This window comes from Coloeus monedula (genome assembly GCF_965178545.1).
Source record: "Coloeus monedula genome assembly, chromosome: 12".
NCBI lineage: Eukaryota > Metazoa > Chordata > Aves > Passeriformes > Corvidae > Coloeus > Coloeus monedula.
In genome coordinates, this window is record NC_138792.1 from 20,339,379 (window position 1) to 20,363,445 (window position 24,067).

A 24,067-nucleotide genomic window follows, 5' to 3' on the forward strand; every position below is an offset into this window, starting at 1 on the left:
GTGTATTTATTTTCTCAGTTTGCTTGCACTACAGTCTATGGACACCCTCAGAAATGCTGTGTGCACTGCATCACTGAACATCAGGAAAAGGGGCAGCACCTGATCCTGGAATGCCTGTGGGACACAGCACAGTGTGGCAGGGGAAGTCAAAAAGATTGCTTTCATTTTTATTTTTTTACAGTGCTGAAAAACAGTTGTGTGAAGGGTTATTCTTTTTTTTTCCTGGTTTTTCATTACCACATTATTTCCTCATTGCCCTCCTTTGTTTCATGTAAGTTGCCCCAGGTTGCCTGTGCTGTGGCTGTGCATTGGTGTTTATGTGGGGGAGGCAGCTCACGTAGATAATCTGCCACACTCCATGTTCACCCCCTGGGTCCATGTTCTCCAGCTGTGAACTGGGGAATGTTGAATGTTGTGAATGTGCTAAACGTAGTGTTGGCACCAGGTACAACCTCCAAGTCATCTTTATATTTAAGTATCAGTAAGAACTGTCCCTTCTGTCAGTGATCAGGGGTAGGGTCCAGCAGCTTGCTCTGTTTGCTGGCACTAATCCAGGACAACTACCCCTTTTCTGCCAACAGAGCCTTTCACCTTGATTTTTTCCAGCTGAGCCCTTCATTGATTTAAGATTACTGTCTTGATTCCATGTATTAGAACTGATCATACTGTCCTTAATTCTTACTTATGTCTAAATTCTTATCTCCCCTCAGGGGCTGAATCAATGCTAAAATCTCTCTTGGTCTGGTATTTCACCTCCCTGACCCAGCAAAGGGAGGGTAGGTCAAGGTACTGGTGGGGCCAGCAAGAATTTTGCCTGGTTTGAGGATGTTTTTCTGGCACAGTGGAAACTCAGCCTTTTGTCCTGGCATCTGTGGAGTTGTGTTTGGGGTTTTTTTTAAACTATTAAGAACTGTCAAAGGCAAAAAGCTTGGCAAAAATACTGTGTAAACCGAAGCCTCTTTTTCTAGCTCTGCCCGTCCTATGGAGTGGGTGCCCCAGTGCTTGAGCAATATCCATGGCTGCTGCTCTACAATCACTTTTAAGCATCTGGGTTTGATTAGAAAGGGTTACTCTGCCAACTGAAAGCATCTGAGCTGCAGGATTAGTTCCTAAAGTGTCTTGGTTCCCCTCTTGCTGGTGTCACAAATCGGCTCCTGCCAGCACCAAAGGCCTTGGAAATAGTATTGGGTCATCTCTCCATTGGGGACAGAGCTGTTCCCTTGGGGAATAGGGCTGCTGTGCGGCAGCTGCTGCACAGAGGGGAGGCTGAACATGGGCCAGGTGACCTTCTGGGACAGAGGAGAGACAGAATTAGCAGAGGGAGGGAGGACAGCAGGAGCTCAGTAACTACTGTAGCAGATGGGTCCTGCAGCCATGGTTGCACTGAGCCCTTTGCAGAGGGTCTTAGAGCAGAGCTGCTCATGTGGAACATCTGAGAAGCCCCATTTGTGCTGCTGGAAGGCTACAGGGACCTGTCTGAGCTGAGAGGTGCTGCTGTGGGACAGGGAGGTGGAGAATGTCACCTGCTCGGACCAGGTCCTGCTGGGAGCACCCTGGGGCTGTGTCAGGGCCCTTCTCATGAGGAGTAGCCTCACTCTGCAGCAGCAACGGTTCTATCACAAAGCTGTACAAATTATTTTTTCTTACTGATCTCACAATGTCAAATAAAAATTGATATCCTTAAAGTGTTTGTTTGTTTATTTCTGACCATTCTGGAGTCTGCTGCAGCAAATCCCAGGTCAGTGACTATTTAAAAGTGACTGCCCAGCACTGACATGAAGTGATTGCCTTAATTATGGCAGCTCTGTGTGAAAGTGCTGTCTGGCCTGGTGTTCATTACTGGGAGGTAAGATCAGTAAAGGGGATCAAAATAGCTGCAAGTAGCTGAGTAAAACATATAGGAGGGAAGTAGTACCAGCCTGGGGCTCTGCTTGCCTTTGAGGCTCCTCATCATCCTCTCTGGCAGAGCTGACATATTTGTCTTCAATTTAACCACCGTAAAGGCTTTTCTACCATGTGCTAATCTCCTGCCATCTCACGGGACAGGCTCCTGCAAAGTCTGGTATTGCAACAGTCCCTGGGGGAAACACTCAGGCTGCTCCTGGGGCTGGCGATAGTTAAAATCCTGGACTTGAGCAAGATCACTTTTCACTCCCTGCTCTGCTTTTCCACTGGCCGAGGTTGGAAAGTTAGCAAAGCACTGGAGGAGTTTACTCAACTACAGCATCCATCAGGATTGCACCAGAGAGAGCAACAGACTCACCCCTCATCTACTTTCTATGCTGCTGCAGCTCTGCATCCAGCACACAGTACAAGGGGGTAAAACACCAATAAAACCAGTCTTCTGGGAAGGGGCACCTTAGCCAGCTCCCAAAGCCACCTTGTGCTTACCTTGCAGTGTGGGGTTCTTCACAGATGAGTTTCTCTTCTTCAAAAGCAAAGCAAGAGTTGAGCCAAGCATTTCTTGAATTAGACTGGAGAGCTTCCAGCCTCGCCCAATGAACATTTACACCCGTTGCTTTGGCTACAAGCTGTGATATTTCTACTACATTAAATAGTAAAATAAAAAATAGGTGCTGGTGATTTTCATTCATTACTGAAGTAGCAGGTTTAATCTGCATTAATTTCAAAAAACCACCTGGGTTTTTGAACTATTCTAATGAGAGCTCAGTGAGGAATTGGTAAGGAGGGCAGGAGTCATTTACACCCTTGTAGGTGAGGGGATGGGGACCATGGCTTGTGTCAGAGATCAGTCACTGGTGGAGCCCTTCCATGTGAGGCCAGAATGGAAGTGCAGCTGGCAGAAGTACTTACACTAGAGGTCAATAGGGCTGAACTGCAGCACCATGTGTGGAAATCCCTCCTGGTTACACATCTGATGTGTCCCCTCCATGTGTCCCAGATGGAGCCATTGCTGCAGTCTGGTGCCAGGACCCATGTGCTCTGTGCCCCACTGCTGCCCAAAGCTGGAGCACAGCTTTCTCAGGAAAGCTGGCAGCTAACAGGCCCTTCCAGGTGCTTTGGAGCACCCACACAGTTCCCTTCACTGGAGAAAGCAGAGAATGCTGATTACTTTCTATTGATTTTCTATTGATGATTTTTGGCTTCCTTACCGCTTGCTTCCCACGGTTTGGGTTCTCTCGCCCTTCACCACACTGCAGCAGATCTACCCTTCTCCATCTCTGACACCCTCAGCAAGGACATTAATTGTGGGGACATCCTCCAGCTGGATACAGCCCTCCTCACCAAGAGTGGCACCATTTCTGCTCCCTTTTGGGACCACCTGCACCAAACGGCAGCAATTTTCCACCAGACGACTCGGGAAGGCTGAGGCTCACCCCACAGGATCCACAGTGCTGCCCCTGGGCCCCTCAGCCGGGCAGAGAAGTTCTGCAGTTCCCTGCTGTCCTGGCTGTGCTGTGCCAGACTGGCAGACTGCCTGCAGAGGAGAAGGGCAAAGCAAGGCTATTTTGAATGTTAAACAAGCAGAAAAGATTTTGGTACCAGCTTTCCACAGCCAGCACAACAACAAAGGCAAAACACTCCTTAGATTTGGCCTTGAGGTTCACCTTGAAGCCATAATCACCAGGGGCAGAACCCCGGTGGAAATAAAATCTGATATTCCGGCAGGTAAAAGCCTTTTAATCAACCCCAGGTTGGTCTCAGTGACACAATGCCATTTCAAAACATTTGGACTGCAATGAAAGCTACATCCTTAAAATGGCAGCGAATTAATTTTCCTGTCCTGCTAACTTAATCCTTTTTCCAGCCAAGAAAGGCAAATGGGAGTTCACAGAGCAGTGAGGCAGCCGGGAGCCTGGCAGCGCAAGCAGGAACACAAGCTCCAGGGCTCCTTGGCAGGGGCCCAGGCTGTGTGGTGTCACAGTTTCCCAGGCCATTTTAATAGGAAGGGAGATAGAAAAAAGAATTAAAAAGTGACATTTGGATTATAAATGGCTCATCCTATGCCAGTGGTCCCAGGGAACCCAAAGCCCCCCATACAGAGAGATGTGGCTGTTTATTCCCCATTCCTATCCCAGTGCTGCCAGGCAGAGCACCCAGCACTGGCAGTGCCCTCCCTGCCCAGACTGGTGCTGGCTGAACCAGTTTCCCCAGGATCTGCCAGAGGCAGGTCATGCTGCAGGGGCACTTCACTTTGGATTTCAGAAAAAAAAAAAAAAGGAAAGAAAATATTCCCCTCCTCCCCCAAAGTATTTCTGCTGTGTATTTTAGAGCAGTTCAGGGCCAGCCACAAAACACCAGTGCTGATGTCCTCGGAGCCCCAGGCTGCTCCAGAATCCCTTGTCCCTGCCCCAGGAGGTCTCTGCTGCAGTGCAGGATGCAGGAGGAGCATCCTGTGTGCACAGCAAACACTGAAGCAGTGACTGATTCCCCACCCCGGATGCAGAAGTGCACAAAACAAGACGCATCCCAAAGTAATTTTGAAGCAGCCAGTTAGGCAGGCACTTCAAAGAGGGCCTTCTCCTCCCAACATCCACACCAAGCTGTCACTCCCTGGGCCATTACCGGTGCCTTCAAGGCACCCACAGGCCTGGGTGAGCCCCCAGCGAGGGCAATCCCAGGGAGGTACCACCTCCCCAGCACAATGTAAAGCACATGGAGGGGAGAGAAGGGGCCAAATGATGCGACCTCCTTACCCAAGGCCACCGTGCTGCTCTACAGCCTCCTGTCACACACAGATCTCTGCTGAGGGACCTTGGGGATGGTGGCACCATTTCAATGTGAAGTCACCACCATCACTCTGAAGCTGGAGCTGGCTGCTCCTTCCATACCTATTTGAATACAGCAGCTTCAGATCACAAAGGAAAAACCACAGCAGAGCAAGGCCCATGTTCATCTCCCATGGGAGGGACCCACATATCCTACCCCACATATCCTACAGGATGCACCAGGGCTCGTTAAAAACCCCAGGTCTGCTGGTGGTCAAGCACAGCCATGGCCATGCTGCTGCCTTGGGTTGTCCAGGGCTGGCAGGGGGGGACAACCATGGAAACAGCCTGAGCTGTCTCCCAGCATGGGAGCAGCAGGCAGGGGAGCTCTGCAAGGCACTCTGTTCTCTGCCTTTGCTTCTTGTGCTCAAGCAGCAACTGCAGAGCTTGAAAGGGGCAGACCTGAGGCTCAACCCCACCACATTCCAGGAGCAGAGCAACAGGATGCTCCACAGAGATGAAGTGCAAGTTAAAACAGGGGCAGTGAAGTAAGGAGTGAGTCACGTCAGATGAGTTCCAGACAGAGCAGAGCACTCCATCGGCATGAAACCCCCCTTGCAGGGCCCCACACCAGCCTCGCACTGAGCACAGTGCCGACCTCCCAAATTCACCACTGGTCAATCCCTCAGAGCAGCTCCCACCTCATGCCTGAGGATGAACGGGGAAAGGCTTTCAACCTCTTTCTGGTTTCCTATCATGACAGGAGCTGTCCCTTTCATCTCCTTACTTTCACAACCCCTTCTCCCTTCAACAGTGGGCACACTGAGTCCAGAGGTGGAAGGCAGACCCTGGGAAGGAGAGCCTGTTTTATCTACATCCACAGGAATCCAGCTTTGACCACCTGGAACCCCGACAAAAAACAGCTTTCAGCTGCCCCACGAGGTCAGAGCCTCCTCAGGGGTCCTGATGTGTGAAGAAAAGCCATCACCATCACTCAACCTATTTATCCAGCAACCGTTTCCCTTCACAGTCTGGGCCGTGACTCACCAGCAACTGCCTTTCCTGCGGGGAATTCAGACAGTTCCCAGGAGTCGCTCTGACCCGGTTTCACCTGCTGGAAGCCGCAGGGGCTGCCGCAGCAGCAGCTTGGTGAGAGCCTTCCCAGCTCGCCGAGCCCCGGCATGTCCTGCCCACCATCCAGCTCCCAGCAAGCCAAACGCTGCCACCGCATACAGGCATTCCTGTTCTCTGACAGAACTCCTGCGGGAGGGCTTGCTGGATGTGATACACTTAAAACAGCCTCTTCCAGAGCTCCCGAGTCCCCCACCGTCTCCTTTTCCGCTAATGATCATCTTGAATAGCAGCTTCTAAGTTCTGTGTGTGCAGAGGGAGGAGCCCTGAACCCATGGATGCCAGAGGCATTTCAAAATATGCTTTCACTCAGCTGGGAAAGGAAAGGTGCTGGAGCAGCTTGGGTCAGAAGCCAAACCGACAGGGTTGGGCAGCTTCTCTACAGCCCTGCTATCTTCCTTTCCAAGCTCCTGCTTTTTTCTGGCCCCAAAAACACACTTCCAGCAAAAAGGCACCCACTGCAGCCACCTCTGTGTGGAAGCAGTAGGCAGCCTGTCCTGTCTCCACCTCATGCCGCTCTGGTGCCAGACCCAGGCTGGCAGGTGGAAGAGCACAGGGAAAAAGGAACCCAATGACACATACACGAGCCCAGCAGCCAGTGTGTTGGTTTGTGGTGGGGTTGTCCACACCAGGGAAATAATTGAAGTGTGCAAGACCAAATTAGGCCACACATTTTATAATCATCTTTGCTAGTGAAACACTGTATGACCTTGGGTAAGTCCCTCCATCCACCTTTAAAGACTCTCTCAGAGGAGAGCCACAAGACTTTAATTAGCAGCCCTGAAAGTGCTCAAGATAGTTTCTCTCTCTTCCAAAATAACCAACTGCAGATGAATTGGAACAATCTTATTTTCAAATTCTGCAAGCAACTGGGATCCAGGCCGCTCTCAGATCAGTCACTTCAACAACATAATCAAAGTTAAATGTGCCAGCTGTGCATGAAGGGTTTTAATATGCTGTGCAGACTGGAAAACAGCTCAAAGAATCAATGTTATTTTTCCATGGCTGGGATGTCACTGTTGAGCAGCTGCATTATAATCATCTGCAATCAGCAAAATGCCTTTTTTTTTTTTTTATCACTTTCTAGTCTTGGGGAACAGGGCTCATTTTTATTTCTGTCGTACTTAGGAAAGCACCCTTGATCCCTGAGACACCCACTGTCTGAGACTGCCAAGGGATCAGGCAGCCACTACACAGTGTGCTCTGACCAGACCTGTGGCTGCTCAAATCCCAAATACCCCGACAGCCTCCTCAGCACTGAAAGTTGTGCCCAGACAAGAACTGCTCACGCTGCTATCACCACCTCCAGAAACAGTCAGTGCGTTTCCAGAAATCCAGCAAAAATCAGCTCCAGTTACCTACTGTCACATATCAAAGACCTGAGATTGTTCTACAGCAGTCCCTCCCTGTGGAAAACCTAAGCACAGCCCAGCATCCTTCTCTGCAAGGGCCACCTCTGCACAAACACATCGGTCACAGCTGCCAGATGAAGCAAGGGGGAGGCAAGTCTCCCTACCTCATCCTTTACAAAAGACTGAACCTCTCTTTGATATATTCTACACACTAAATATTTATAGATACAATTTAACATTAAAATATGCACCTACTCTGGAGTAAATGACAAGAAACAGGCTGACCACAGAAAAAAGAGTTTTGCCCTAGTAACTAACAAAATGCTTTATAACTCTCTCCTCCTGTTCAACATCCTGCAGGGCTCTAAGTACTTTATAAATGAGCACACGCCATGGGGATCATTCCCAAAAAGCTCTGTCCCTCCTACCAGCTGCTCAGCAGTGGCAAGTGGAGCACAGGGATAGAGCAAATTGCCAGAGGTGTGCAGTATTTTAAGGGACATTATGCAAGACTGTTTGCATCAGAGGAGTGACAGTGACTGAGATGACAGCAAGCATATACAAAGCCAAGGATCCAGCTACTTCCATTGCAGCTGGAGCCGATCCAGGACTAGGAAATAGCTGTGAAATTCCCACTACAGATGTGAAGATAAAACTTTCCCAAGCTCTCAAAAAACCCAGATCTCCAGCAAAAATCTCATCAGAGGTTTCCATTCCACTGCCTTTCCCAGGCCAAACTATTCTTCTGGACTTCAATAAAAATTGTTTGAGAGCTTCAGCCCAAGCTCGAAATCTGAAGAAATATGCAGCTGCTTTGAGCACTTCCCAGCTCCAGGTAAAGGGCAATTTGCTTTACATGGTACCAGCAGTCCCCATTGCTGGTAAAGCCATGTAGCTGAAGGCAGGTGCAGCTCAGTTCTTCCACTGCCTATGGAAATATCCTCCAGCATTTACCACGAGGCTGTACAAGTCTGTACAATGTAACTCCTTCCTTGGCACATCCATCCTCTGAACTCTGAGTAATCAGCTGCTCAAGGCACCAGATCTGTGCTAGCAGCCCTGAGAAGCATCTTGTACACTTTTAAAATTAAGGCTCTAACATGGAAGAGGTGAGGTTGAACCACCTCCCACAGCACACAAGCAGCAACTGCCTTTTCCACCAGCTATTCCCACAGCCCTCGCCTGCACTCCCAGCTCCATGGACAACAACGTGGCTCCCCTGCCATGCTGCTTTACCAAGAGACAACACTGCATCACAGACAGAGAGAAGAAAAACACCAATGCCAAAGTCAAGCCAACAGTCTTACTTTCAGGGATGAAACAAGACGCCAGGTTGCAGCTCAACTGAATGGATAATTTCAGTTAAGTTCAACATTTTTCATTTAGTCTGTCCTCCTTGAAATGATTCCAAGATTCACATTTAGAATACAGCTTAAGACCTGCATGCCACAAGATAAATCCCAAGGCATTCTTCTTCTCCTTTCCCACTTAGGATAGACTTCAACTTGTTTTTGCAGACCTGCAAGCAGCAGCTCCTTTTAAATCCAGTGACTAACACCCTTCCTTCAGATCTCTGCCAAACCTCCTTTCTGCCAGATTTGAAATGTCTTTGGCCTTGTTTTCTGCTTAACTAGATTGCACATTCTCAAGACAAGCACTCTCAAGTCCATTTGCTAAAGGTGTGATGTTGCCATGTTGCTGGTATGAAACACTGTAATTGAGCTTTATAGGTTTTGATAATAGTTTGTTTCTGTTTGATAATGCATTTCTTGTACTTTTCCATCAGAAGTTTAGATACTAAAAAACAGACCAAAAGAAATCAAACTCAACAGCCTATGCTGCTGCCATTTCAAACAAGCAGTTTAGAGGAAGAACCTGGAGAAAATTACCAGATGAAAAAGAACCCCACAAAAATAGGTTTGGGGGTTTTTTTACAGTTTCCTGCAAAGGAAGACGTACCAATTACTTAACCACAGCACAGTAACAGCCTCTTCAGCTGCAATTTTGGAAGATGACAATCACTCTTTGATGCTGGTTAAACCTGGCCAGGAATACACGTGCCCACCGTAAATGCACTGTGCCCCCGAACTGGCAACAGCAGCATCCAACAGACACCTGCCATGGTGACGGGCCTGGGAGCTACATGGCTTACAAGGAAAAACCCTTCATGTCTACAAGGGAAAAAATAAAGATAACGCGCTCTGAGGAGGCTTAGGCAAGAGAGGGTCAGAAAATGGATGCAGCAGAACTCACACAGGTATCCAGACTCCAAAGCACCTCATAACCCTTCTACCCAAGGAAGGCAAGTGCTAAATTTGTTAATCCAGATTGTTAAACAGTGCTCCTTACAGGAAATAGTCTTCTTCCCTACTTCCCAACATTATTTCAACCTTACATAAATAAAGGCTCAAAAACATAAGTTTGAGCAAAGCACAAATGGCTTCCAATTCCAGGATGCCATCAGTAGACTCATCCTCTCTCCTGAACCCTTGCCAAGGGACATTCCTGCTGCAAGAGGCTCACCTGACACACAGGTCACAGCCCTGGTGACAAAGCTCTTGCTGCTGGGCCATGGTCTGTACCAGGAAAGGCAAGGCCTGATACCAGTGTGGCCCTCCTGGCTGTCTCTGAAGTGCCACCACATCTTGGGACTCTGTTTGTTCAAGGCATGACCCACCACGTCCAGCACTGTGGTCTGGCTCACAAGGAATTCTCTCCATTAAGAACCTTCTTAAACTGGTTGTGGAATATTTTCTGCTTCCCAGATGAGCCATGTCCATGTTGTGGTCCATGTGGAACTCAGGACTGTGTGTGCTCTTCAACAATTGCTGTTGCTCCTTTTTCTTCATCTCTGCACTGACACAACCCCTGAGGACATCTTCCTTCCTCCCTTCCTATGAAGACTCATGTCCAGTTCACTATATGGCTTTCGCTGCTCTAATATTCTAACCCAAATTCAAACTATTCAGATAAGATAATGGTAAGGTAAGGGAAAATTCTCACTGCTTGCACTTGAACACAGCATTTTGCAGCTTCTGAGGAGCAAGATTCCAAATGAGTGAATGAAAGTTACCAGCTCTCTGCAGCTGATTTGGCAGCCAACTGCATCCCACCAAAAGAGCAGATTTACACACTAATGAGGTAACTACTTAAAAATTTGGCCCCTGCTCAGACACACAATGATCAAGTGAGTGTCTCTGGAATCCGTGATAAAAATTAAATGGCCAATATGGAAGAAAGCTGTCTCCTCTTATCACCTACTATTTCAAGAATAGCACATTACAAGCAACTTGATGCTTCTAACCAGGCCATTTTACAATGAGGTATGCACAGTGTATCTGACCCTCTGTATACAAAATCCCTTTTAAGAGTCCAACATTTGGCATGGGAGGTCCATCATGGTGACAAACAGCTTCCATGTGAAATCTTGAAGGAGTAAATCCCCCTTTGTATCATTCCAAGGTATTTCTGTGGTTTAAAAAAAGAAAAAAAAAATCACTTTTATTCATCTGCAAAGATGAATAAAAGTTACTTGTAAGAATCAGGACACGTTTATAGTAATGCCTTCTCCTATGTCACTTCATTCATACACATCCTGACAGAGATTTGCTGTTGCTGGATTTCATTTCCTTCTTGAATTTCACTGGTGTCATTCCAATGGGCAGACTGCATCTTCCAAGGAAACCAAGGCCACTGCTTCAGAGCGGATGGAAAAGATGTCTCACAGGCTGGTTTGTACTAAAAATACCAGTAGGAACAGAGAAGTATAGGTCACCACAAAAATCTATTTCCCTGCCTGGCCAGTCCACTGAAATCCCTGGGATATTTCCCATATGAGGCCAAGAGCACAAGTTAGCATGAGCACAATTTCAACCTGTCTTTTAAAGAAAGCTGTTAGAGGATCAGAGGATGTTATGAGCAAACAACTGAAAATACACACTCATCCGAACAGCCACTTAATACTGGCACATTACTGTATTGCTTTAAAGAGAAAAAAAATTACACACTGGTGGCTTCAGTCTCCTTTATATGTTCTGTCATATATGGCATTGCCTTTGGACAAAATAGTTAAGAGGAACAGAAGAGAAAATACCAGCTCAGATAACCAAGGGTTTGGCAAACTGGAACTTAGTGCCCTCAAAACTGAGTAAAAATGTGCACCCCACAGAGGCCAAGCTGAGTGACACATGGGCAGGTGTTCCAGGGTACAAACACATTCTGCAGCTAACACCATAAGCTGTGTTTGAGGATGTGAAAGACCAGGTTCAGCTGGTTTTACAAAAATATCCTCAGTCTGCCGGTAGCAGACAACTGGAGGAACTCAGTGCTGCCCGCTATAGACTCCTCAGATTAGCACTTCTTAAAAATTAATAAAATGGTTTATTTTATATATACATATGTTCCAAAAAAATTTATACAGTTAAAATATCAAATTAGTGATCTGGTAACAATACTGTTCAAAATAATCTCTTTTGTATGAACATTAAAATACACGTTTTTAAAAGCGTTTCCTTTTAGTGCTTCCAAAGCACAGCGTGTGCCAAGGCCACCTGAAGAATCTCCGTCCTCCTCACAGGATGAAAGAGAACTGAAGTCGGGGACCTGGGAAGCCTCAGGTGCACTTTCATAATGTCTGCAGACAAAACAGAAGAGAGTCTGAGGTAGATTGTTTAGTGACCATCAGGTGGTAACAGTCACAGGGCTGTCTTTAGCTTTCATTAACACAATAGCAGTTTCTTTACTCTCAATCTACACTGAATCTCAAGTTTAAAGGCATGGCTAGCAGTTCTTGGGAACAAGACCCTTGTCTCTGTGATGGCAACATGCAATTTTACCAGTGCAGGTGTTTCTGGGAGGGTTTTTTTGGGAACACACGGGCTCTCTCCACGATGCAGACAGTGTGTGCATTTGACAGTGCCCCATTTTAGTGCAACCTGCTGCCTACAGCACGTAAATGTCTAATGACAGCGTTCAAATGAGTAAATTCTCATCACCTGCAGGAGGGGCAGCAATGGTTATTTTCTTCCGCCTGTTGAGCAAACAGCACCCTCCACAGGAAAAAGCCACACCTTTCATAGCAAATCCTTAAGGTTATAGCCCAGCTTCTGCCGAATCAGGCTCTTAAAGTTAAAGCTCCACTGCTTCTTCTCAGACTGTGACAGTAAAATCACTTGACTGCCAAGATGGCGAGGGCAGCAGCTACGTCCTCTTCCACTCTTCTGTGGCACAGCAAACTCATTCCTAGTCCACATTTGTCTGGCCGGTACATTATTATCTACTGTTGACATGATTAACTCTGTTGGGTGGGCTGGTGAAATCTAGTTCCTCTAGTATTCTCTCTAAATGTTGTATTAAGACCCGTTTTTTAAACCTACAGAAGAGAGGGAAAGCAACGTAAATTTCTTTTTCCAAAAATACAGTTGAACAACTCAAGAATATTCAGCTATGACAAATCATATTACCAGAGGCTCTCTGTTTCCAGTATGGAAGAGCTTTCTTTATTTCTGGCATAAGAATGGCTAGAAAATTTAATTTAATACATCTGTCTCCCCCCAGCCCACCCAAATTTTGGGTTGGTCTTCAGTAACAACCCAGTATCTCTCTAATTCACATTTAAACTTTACTTAAAGACCATTTACTCCATACAAATGCAATGGTAATTTGACGACTAAAACAATTATAATTTAAATATGTCAAAACAGAAAATCAAAATACTAGCACTGATAAAGTTTAATATTTACTACCACGATCTAAATTAATATTTATCACTCTGAGTCATTTCTATCTACACAAACCTTGCTGCTTCCTTGATAGCAAATTCAATGAAATACTTCTGAATTTCCATAGGTCCTTGCACCTCTTCAAGAAGAGAAAATATTTTTTCATAATCTAAAAGAGATAAAAATTCAACCATGTGTTAAAAATGAATGTCGCAGATGCAATTTCAGAAAAGCTTAAGAGCCAAAAAGGAAAAACAAAGCCCAGTTTCATGTATCTGTGTATGATAAAACACATAAGGCAAGAAAAACACCTGCATTAGCTTTAAGAGCAGAAGAGAGGTGATAGAATAATTTAAAGTGATACTGATGATCTGGGAGTTCAAATGTGGCACCAAAGATCAAGGTTCTCTTCAAAGAGCAGCAGCTAGGAACATTTTATCTTCAGAAAACACAGGCTGAGTAGAGAGAAGCCTCCCATTTCCATGATCACAGTTAACATGCACAGGGCCACCAAACCCTGATCTGGCCTGGAGCCATTGTTTCTGAAAGCAGAGGTTGCCATTAGATCTCTAGAAAGACAGATTATCAACTAAGGGCGTGTGCAAAATATGACTGTCCCACAGGTACAAGGTAAATATGTTCACTGCAAAAGAATAAACTGGACATATCAAATTGGAAAAAAATTTTAAACCAGCATTGTTTCACTATTTCCCACAATTGGCCCCAGTACAAATACATTTATGGTGCTGTGACCAAGAGCCTGCTCAGAGTGATGCAGCAGGCAGAGGGAGCATAAAGAGTCACACCTCTGAACAGATGTACATATTTAAGCCACTACAATTTAGCTTCCTTCTTTGATGACTGCTTGGATTCTGCAGCAAGACAGGCAACTCACACTGAACACAGTGTTTTACTCTACATCACATCATTTACTAAACATGAATTTGGTATAAAATTGGGCGAGCCCACTTTGCAGAATGTCATTTTTAGTCTTCAGTTCCTGAAAGTTTGCAGCAGCACTTCACCACTAATTAGTCTCACAAAATTTTAAAAAGCCTGACTGTGCTATGAACTGTTAATATTCCCTTTCAAACATATTCCAAGATGCACCCTTAACAGAGACATGCCTTTGCCCTGCAAAGGGAGTTTTGATGGACACAGAGCATCAAGTACACTTTGCGTACACAGGAGCAGTGCAGCCTAAGGCAGAGTACCCAGTCTTACTAGATCACTGGTAACAAAATCAAAACCTCTGAAGGGTGCTGCTTTCACCAGGCACCTCATATACCAGTTACCCTGTCTTTGAGGGCAAACAGGGTGACTTGGCACTCAACTTCCCAAGCACAAGTTCAAACTTCAACTCACCTGCCCAGCATTTCCTTTTTTTGCCTCCCCATTGCTCATTTACAAGCAACCAGAAATTACTCAGTGTCTGAAGTTCTGTGTATATTGAAAATAACTCCTTCCTTCAAGGAAAAGTCTTCTCTCCCACACCACATATAATATACTACTAAAATAAACACACACAAATAACTTACTTCTTCCAGGTTTGCGAACCTCTTTCATCACTTTAATTTTGATGTCAGCATTGTTTCCCTCCAACATGGTAGGTGTTATTTTAAAGGAATTTGGCACAGATTCAGAAGTAGACTCCATGGCCCGCTTTTGGTCATCTCCACTCACACTGTAATTCAGAGGCCCTCGAACAAGTGCATTGGTACCAGGTTTATGATCCAACCCATCTTCACTTAAACAATTGAATTCAACAGGTAGAGAGTCTAAATCGTTAGGTAACATCTCATCCTCTCCCACAGCAGCTGGAACCACAGGAGCCATTTGCACAGGTAAGCCATCAATGTGCTTCTCCAATGACTGACAATTTTCTGCTTTCTTCTCTCCATTGCCATCTTGGACAACACTGTTACTGGTATCTACAAGTGAAAAATACATACCTTACTGGTGCAAAAGCACAGCATCAAAAGAACCAAACAGAAGTAGTTCTGTATCCTTTTTGTCTGAAGTGCTGTGTAGCAATCTGACAGCGCTGGACAACACCTCAATACTTTTATTCAACTGTGGATGGGACCAAGGGATTCCCCTTTGGACTGTTGTTACCACCTCCTATCACTATTGTGAAGTCACCATGTTCTGTATTCCTAGTGCAAAGTCATGACTCCTAAGTAAACTCCTGTTTTCCTTCTCTTCCCAAACCCAGCTAACTGAGTTTTCTTCCGACTCCATATGCTGCAATAGGTGTGTATGACAATTCCTATTTGTGGGAAATGAAACAACCATATTTTAACTTTCCTTCTTTGCCACAAAATACACAAAGAAAAACTAAAAGCTGATCTGAGATCGAAAATATCTCCAAACAGGTTTTTTTTTATTTCAGATTTCCTTAGCTGTAGCAGCAGCCGGTTTATCTAGGTCAACAAAAGAAACTCAGTCCTACATAACAGCAAAGCACAGATGCGCTGGCAGAACCTTTTCCCTTCCTCCCCATATCCCCCCACCACCCAAGCTGCTGTACCACAGCTCAGTATACCTTTATTTGCTGCGACACCCTTGAGGTTCAGGTAGGAGGGGGAGCCAGGAGCAGCGGGTGGCCCCTTCCCGCCCACGTGGTTGGTGACGACGGGCGGTGACTGCGGCCGCCGCAGCAGGGGGGACATGCTGCGCCGCCTCTTCAGTGACGCCGGCGTGTTGGGCTCCCCGGGGCGCTTGATCTTGTTCTGGGGCCCAGCCACAAACTCGTCGGCTTCGTCTATCATCATACCCTGAAAAGAAAGTAATAATTTAAGTAACAGTACAAAACAGCAACTGTTTCACCAATCCACTGATGAGTTGAGTCCCTCCGTGTTCAGATTTAAGTGGCTTTTGGAACACTTGACAGCTCTCAGAACAGAGATACCCAAGGCAACCAGAGAGAGCCTAGTGCCACTCTGTAAACCAGCACGATTCTGTACACATTCCTCCTGGACCACATGGGAGAGACATCCTTCCTTTCCATAGGCTGCACAGGTTAGCAATAGATTGTAATTGTGGGGGAGAAATTCTACTCTAATTATTTCAAGCTGTGTTAAATATAAAGGCACAGCAGGCAGCAAGGCCCCTCCTACCTTCTTATCCTGTTTAAATGGATTGCCAAATGTATGAAGTCTTTTTGGTTGATCTGGGTCAATCTCCCGAAGAGGTGAAGGCATCATTTTCAGGTATTCCTGGTAATTTCCCATCTGAGCAACAGGAACACTATGAAGGCAGTCTGCAACAGAAAAGAGATCTTAATTAGTCTTAAAATTAAGGCAATACAAACTTCACACACCTCAATTCCAAGTGTTAGCATTTAAGAACTAGAACTGACTACTTCTCTTCACTACAAAGGAAGAGCGGAAGATTACAATTGTGGAAATAAGCCTGGCAAGAGCTGAGCTTAACTGGCAGAAGAATAAAAAATAAGCAACGTTAATTTCTATGCTGACAACTGCATCTTTAGACCACCAGCACCTCACAAAAAACAAAGAGAGCTCCTCTCTGCCTTAAGCCCCCATCACTTTATGCTGAACCCTGGTGAATGCGAAAGCTCTCCCATGAAACTTATATTTAAATTTCAAAGCAAGCACGACATCTTGCATGACAGAAGGCAAAAATTTCCTTCCTTCCCCTTCAGAGTCAAGAAAATGGCATTGTCTGACGTAGCAAGAGATGCAATGGCTACTTCTGCTCCCACACTAGAGACAAAAAACACTGCCTTTAGGAAGTAACAAAAATAGCTGTATTCTCTTCAAACTGTTAATGAAGAACTGTGACTCCTTACCTTCATCCTGTCCCAAGATAAGCCTGTGTGTTTTCAGAAGATTGGTTCTCATTCTTGTTAGCTGGTCTAGAAGACTGCGACGAGGAATATCATATGCATTTCTGAATGCCTGTGGCTTCAAATCCTAGTTTTGTAACAAAATACGTAACTTTCAGTTAATCCATCAGTTCTCGTGCATGGAGAAATTCCACTATGAACTGTAATAACATTAACTATTAAAAAATATTCTTAAGAAAGTTTAGACCTTTGTAACGGGCTACAACAAGCTCAGTGGCTGTCTTTTCAACATGACCTTATTCAGCATTAGTGCCTTCAGCTCCATTAACAGTAAGCATGTTAATTCATGGATGAACAACAATAGCTGTCTTTTGCAGAGACTGGCACTTAAAGCACAGTAATTTTTGTTTACTACCATGGGGATTTCAAACAGTGTCCCAAAATCAAATGCAAAAAAATTGCATTTACTCTTCTCCCTCTTTATGTCTATGCTGTACTCATCCCACTTCAGTGAAGGTACTTCCTTCTACACTAAGTAGTAACATAGTTACTTCTACACATAGAAGTTACTTGTTTAAAACAGATGAGATTAACTGCTTAGTCATGCAAGATCACAGAGCTGTTTACCTTGTTTAAAAGTCCTATGTGGAATCCAGCAAATTCTTTAACATTTATTTCCGATAGTCTCAGTGGAGATTCTCCAGTGATCCCTTGCAGCAGTTGTTTAAAATCCCTACTGTGTACCAAGGAGAGGCCACTGGAGTGATTTTTCACTTTTATTCCAATTTCTTGTGGAACTTTCTTACCCACTGAACCTATTATCCGTTCCGATTCTATTTTTGTCTAAAATGGAATCACACCGTGAGTTAAAGAATCAGCAGGCATTGCACATTTCCAGTACAAAACACACAGTACATTAGCAGAATTAAACTACAAATTTAGTTCCCAACTACCTACCCAGGGATGTATTGGATTACATAGATTAGATCTCAAGCATAAAGAAATCCTGATGTGCTAGCATATGGAAAAATATTTAGCCAGTGTATCTAAATTTATATGCCAGTAGGAGGTCTGTGAATATCCCTGATTTTGCTGGAAGTCTGTGACTCTCTTGTGTCCCTGAAGAACCATCTTTAAAGGGAAAGAAAAACCAAAATGGAAGGTAGGATGCCTTAGGTTACAATAAAGTTGCATCTAAAACAACAGTATTATTCAGATGTAGTAATATAATTTCAGTTTATTTTTGAAGCAACCTATGAACTAAGGTTTGCCCTGTATGTTTGTAACAATACAGGGGGAAAAGTTGTAAAAGAAATCTGGTTTATGAGTCAATTTCTAAAAATGTATCACTTCTCCAATTAGCACAGATTTCTTATTATAGCTACAGAGAATTTTACTGTATTAAGCTCTAACTGTATTCAGAGTTAAGTTTTATTTTACCCACTAGTAATACGTCCAAAGGAAAAAAAAACCACCCAACCAACCAACACCCCAAAACCCACTGTGATTGCAACCCACTTCCCCCAGAGCTCCTCCTCTGCAGAGTTTGCTTCATTATCTGTGGGAAACTGAATTTAAGGACAGCAGAAGCACAGCAGAATTCTGGAATTGCCTGTGCCTATACAGGAGTTTATAATGCATTCCACATATTCAAACTGTTCCATGTGCTGAGAATGTGAGAGCCACAGCAGCCATCTCAAGTAATTCCAACTCCATAGTGCAGATAAATAATACAAATTTGCATATCACTAGATTACCAAAATACCACAGGAAGTTTTATGTCTAGTAGATGCTCAGTTTTTCAGAGGCTTTGGGATGTATTTTGTGCCTTCTTTAAGGCGGAGGATTTTTGTTTTGTAAAAGGCTGCACTGCTTCCCCACTGCCTTCTAGATATTCAACTACTGCTGTAAGAGCCTCTCATGCTAAGAAGGAAGAGCTTCCGGGCCCTTACACCTGGAATGGCAGTCTTGGCAAAGAGAAAAAGATATGTAAGACTATTTCCCACCAGGTCACACTTAACACATAGAATGACTTTGACCTGAAGGAAACAGGAGGCTCAGATATAAAGCTTGAACTATGATTTTATTCCCCATGGAGAAGAACACACTTTTTTTTGGAAAATACACATTGCCAAGGGACACGTGGAAATAAACATGAGGCTGAAAGCAAGCCTCTGACTTCAGCTGTGAAGAAAAATGGCAAGAGCAGCCATAAATCCAATTAGTGATTATCTTTGGAGTTTAAAGTCTAGCATTTAAAGTATAGCTGAAGAGGTTTCCTTTGCATTCCTCTCCCCCACTTACAGAAGGCACAATCACTGGCTATAGAATCACACTGGAGTCATCCATATTTGCAGTGGAAATGCTCACCAATCTTCAATTATAATATACGCTGCACACCCATATGAACTCCCACAGGGATTAACTGTTTTATAATGAGATTACCACAAGCTAAATAATCAACGCACTTCTAATTGCAAAGGTTTTATCAATACTACCTGTTGGCTGAGTTTTTTAAGGTAAGAGATAACACTGTAACTAAGTCCACAATCTAAATTATCTGATATCAGATTTGGAGCTCCCATCATCCTTAGGGCTTTCTTTAATGGCTATAAGGAAAACAAAATACACAATAGTAAGAGAATAAATATTTAAAAAAGAAATTTATAAGCTCAATTATAGGAAGCTAAGGCACATAGATTAGTGCTCTAGCTTTTCCACTTTTGGCCACTAAAATTCAAGTCTATTCAGATAACATGTGACATGAGTTTGGTGTCTAACTAGCTCACAATGGACATTATGCCACATCACCAAGACACCACACAGCGTGGTGCCACTGGCAATTTCCACTCAAAGGCTCAGGTCTAGAATAGCCGGGATGATGCAAGTCCATATTGAGGTGCATTGTCCAAGCTACACGTAAAAGGTGACACAGTGCCTCCCCCCACCCTTCATTTGGTCCAGTCAGTATCAGCTTCCCAAGATCTAGCATTTCACCCACATTAATAAACAAACTAATCTGCATTTTCCTTATCCAGTTACAAAAATAATGCTAAATTTGGTTTCTCTGAACATTCTGAAGTATTTTTGATCAAAACTCATTTAATATTTAATAATCAGAAAACACATTTATTAAACACTTAATATCTTAACATAACTACTACTACTTAGTATTTCTACAAATTTTTTTAGTTCTTAAAAATGTTTGCTCTAATCTACATACCTCTGAAAGGCAGAATGTTAACTACCTAAAAGGCCATTATAATTAGATAAAAAAAAAAAATTTACTAGGAAGAGGTATGATGCAAAGGACTCTGGTCACACCAGCCATTGTACCCCGGAGGATGAGATGAGAAGAAGAACATACCAGTAAGTAGTAAGGAGGCATTGTTTTTAGGTAGTTGTCAAAAGCCTGTCGCCACTTCAGATTTGGCTTTAGTTTATGAACCTTAAACAAGTCATCTGCAACAAGGAAAACAACAAAAGAAGGTGTCATTTATACAGTCCCAGACCTTTAACTTTGTCCAAAATCGTACGTGCCAGATTTCCCCGTTTTCTCCCTCCACCCATCTCCCAATGGGGCTTCCCCCCAAAAGCTGCTCTTAATCTTAGGTGTGAAGGATTGGGAATCCCCAGTCCTAGCTGCAGTAGGCAATCCAGAGCAAGACCCCATTACAAGCAAACTTACAAGGTGCATCAGACTTAAAAAGTGCACACAACTACCAGAAGCATGGAAGGTGCAACAGATCCACCTGTTAAGAGTTTCACCTCCCTTGCCTCTCTTGCACATCAGGGAGTCCCTGTATCTGATTAAATCAAACAACATTAGTTTGGTTCAATTTCCATTTTCAAACCAGCTTTCTTCTGTTCAACCTGTATGATGAATTCTGGTCTCCAGTAAAAATATTCTTTAGCATCAAAGGGAAAAAATAAAAAAAATCCAATCAGGGAATCCTTCTGGCCAGCTCTGCTGAATTGCTGCCAACAGCAGCAGCTGCACCTGGCAGAGAAGGGGTTACCACCAGCCACAGCACCTGCCTCATGCCAGGGCACCAAAGTCTCCTACAGGTACAGACGAGACAGAAATTAGCTACAAAAACTGCTGCCCTTTAAGAGAGTGGCAACCAGACATTTCTTTCCTTTGGATACTGTTTTAGTAGCACTTTGCTCACTACAGGTGTACACCTGGTCTTTTAGGAATCACTGAGGTGAAGTGTGGACCTATTTGCTGTGCACACTATGAACTGTGGCCGTGGTCACTACACCAAACACAGCATCCTGCAATTTACCATTTGAAATTTTGAATTATCCACTGAAATAAACATTCTTCTTAGTAGTGTTGGCACTTCTTAGTGCTGGCAAAGTGAGGCTAATGGAAGGATATGCAGGTCTGGAGAAAGGGATGTCTAAAAATTAACTGGGGAGAGCTGCAGGAGACAGAGATGCATGGAAAAGGGTGTGCGAAAGACAGATGCAACAAGGCAATTGTTTTCTCCACACTGAGTTTTCAGGTATATTTGGAGAAGAAAATTTGACTTGCATAGTACTCTGCATAAATTGAACAGATGTCATGATACTACTTCCCAAGTTCTCATAGACAAACCCCACTCAATTACAGGTATTTTCCAATCTAAATTAATTCTGCATTACATATAAAAACCACACTACAAATGCTACTTCTTCTCTTCCCTGGCCTGAAGAAAGTGGGCTGGAGTTCAAGAGGACAAATCAAAATTTCATTTGAAATCTCAATATACTTCAAGCTTAGCTCTATTATCCAAACGAATGTGGGATGATATCATGACACATGGCAAATAAAAAATAACATCCATTCTTATCTCATAAACCTATTACATTTTTGTAGCAAAATGCAAGTTAAATTACACCCCTCTCTCAAAAGTCAACATAAAAAAAACCCTAAAAAGCAAGATGTTCAGTATTATAGTATGTCCTAATATTTTACAGTCTATGAGTTGGTTGAGTACAGCTTGAACCTTAAACCCCTTACCAGCACTTGTCTTGCAGCACTCAAGTGTCTCGCTGCACTGTGAGGTTGTACCATCAACTGCACACAGGCACTGTGACATGGCACAGCTACTCCTCAGCTCAGCCAGCTGGGAGTCCCCATCCACAGCACAGCTCTACTCCCAGACATCAAAAGCAAAAGCACCTTCCTGATCACTTCTATCAAAGGAAAAAGTTCTCAAACCTATGCAGAGCTTCAGCTAAGATTTGTCTGTTTAAAATTAAGAGTCTCCCCACAGCACAAACTCACTGCAGGAACTGCCACCCTCTTGAAAGGGTGGTAAACGCAGCCACAAGTTTCAAAGAGAACTTCACCATCAGCATCTTACCTGCCTCTAGCTCAAGAGTTTGATACACACACTGTCAGCAGATTGCAACACAGGCACTTGAAAGGCACTTCTTCCCCTGTGCCTTGGGCTGCACGTGATGATTTATACAAATAAGCAAACTAACAATAATCCAGTTAACTATGTCTTTCACAGATTAAACTCCAAGCTTTTGTAGATAAAAAACAAAAAAATATTGAAAAAATCCTTACATAATTCAGTTTCACTTCTACCTAATTATTTTCAGATACTAATTTCTGTATAGTCCAGAAATCCAGAATTAATGCAGAATTCTTCTTACTTCTGAACTCAGAGGAAGCTAAAAGCACTGTATAATTGGGAGCATGGTATTAAAAACCATTAGGAAAGGGCTGCAAGCTGTAATAACTCAAGAGATTGGGTAAAAGCACACAGACCAGTTAACCAAAAACTGTATTGCAGTCTTTATCCACTTCAGATTAACGTACAAAACAACCAAACCATGACAAACAGGACAATCATACACACCTTTAACACCCAGTACTATAGAAGGGGGCTGGATGCACCTTTTAAGATCAGTGAACAGTTAAGAAAAAACAGAGCATGAGAGAGAGAAGAGTCAGCAGGTAATTTCAGTAGTTCAACTGGAGCCTAAATTACAACAGTTCATGCACCATGTAACCCAAAGTAAAACTTAACAGTTTTTTTTTTAATCACCACTCACATTAAATTCCACCTGAGCAAGTACATCACCATTCCCTGTTGACTCCTGTAATTCTCCTAATTATGCACTAATAGATATACTCCTCAATTCATGATTCTACATTCACAGAAAAGAGCATCCTTCCCTGCAAATCATCTAACCAAAAATAAGGCACTGCAATGGAAAATAGCATCCATCATTAACCAAGAACAGTATTTTGTGTCACTGTTTCTCCATTGATATAAAATGTATCAAAATGTATTTGACTCTCCCTCCCAGAGCCACAGCAGGCTGTGTACACACTGGTGAGAACACAGCCCTTAGTTTCCAAAATATAACACCATTACTTGCAGGTTCTCTCACAGAGCCTGTAAAAGCATCAAACGAAACTGTCCATGCTGCAGTCCTTCACAGGCAGACATTTTCTAAATGCTCATCTTGTTGCATATTTAGACCCACAAAAAAAGGGTATTAACCACCTTCTCAAGGCATTTCCCACCTGGCTGTTTCACTGCTGCTTCTGCTGACACTTCCAATGAACAGTCATTCCTACTGCCCAGCAGTGCTTGCCCTCCCACCTATGCAGCTAAAAGGAGCCAAGGAAACATCTCAGGCAAGGCAGAGGCATTTAGAAATATACCTCGTCTTTACTTAGCTCTCCCTAAAACCCCTCCTTTGACTTCTGCTTCACGAACTTGGCTGTACAAATGTTTTTAAACAACAGCACCTGAAGTACAACTGCTTTGCAACAATCCTTCAAGAGGAAATTCCTATCATCCGTGGGCCTGGAATTCAGCATTGAAGCACGTCAGCAACTGCCTGCAAAAAGCTCTGCCTTCAGCAGCCTCCCACTGAACAGAAAGAACTGCACCTCGTCAGTTCTGGGAGCAAACCACCACCAAATTAGTCAGGATTCTCTCTAGCTTTCTGAGAGCAAACTGGAGCTGCTCAGCTCCAGCTGCACATCCCACATTATCCATCACCACTATAAGAGGACCAGAGACCAGCGTTTTTGTCAGACAACCAAACACAGTGCATGACTCCATTAACACACGGACTGTGGGGCTTCACTGTTTTAACCAAGTCCTATTAATTGGCTCCTTTCCCTTACAAAGCTCCTGAACACATGCTCTCTAAGTCAAAAGCCAGGAGAAGCTACAACATGCCCAAATCCACTCTTGCAGAAACCAAGACATAAAATCACCAAAGCTATAGGATGTGGTACAATTTACCTCCTTCAGCCAAGGACCATTACAACTCATTTCAGTTTGCTCAACTATCACCTGCAAGCTGCCTCATCCCTACCTATCTTACCTGGTTTTAGGGCTGTCTTACACTGTTTTTCAAAAA

The 24,067-nt window shown here is 44.0% G+C and overlaps 1 protein-coding gene across 4 annotated transcripts in view; it reads right to left on the bottom strand.

The window, feature by feature from the left end:
• Window positions 1-11,510: 11,510 nt before the first annotated feature.
• Window positions 11,511-24,067, bottom strand: part of LOC309577537 (integrator complex subunit 6-like) — a 39,946-nt gene continuing 27,389 nt past the window's right edge. Inside the window, exons 10-19 of one of the 4 annotated variants that reach the window (XR_014226772.1) lie at window positions 20,052-20,146; window positions 19,183-19,293; window positions 17,312-17,527; window positions 16,688-16,811; window positions 15,993-16,135; window positions 15,419-15,650; window positions 14,412-14,804; window positions 12,949-13,042; window positions 12,223-12,524; window positions 11,511-11,786 (exon numbers count right to left, since the gene is read on the bottom strand). Coding sequence is in view for 2 of the 4 variants with exons in the window: in XM_082289643.1 (XP_082145769.1) it covers window positions 12,425-12,524; window positions 12,949-13,042; window positions 14,412-14,804; window positions 15,419-15,650; window positions 15,993-16,135; window positions 16,688-16,811; window positions 17,312-17,527; window positions 19,183-19,293; window positions 20,052-20,146 (1,508 nt within the window). In the remaining 2 variants the exon portion in view is untranslated. Of the gene's footprint in view, window positions 12,525-12,948; window positions 13,043-14,411; window positions 14,805-15,418; window positions 15,651-15,992; window positions 16,136-16,687; window positions 16,812-17,311; window positions 17,528-19,182; window positions 19,294-20,051; window positions 20,147-24,067 lie in introns of all 4 variants that reach the window. The other 3 variants (XR_014226773.1, XM_082289643.1, XM_082289644.1) reach the window with 3 other exon arrangements.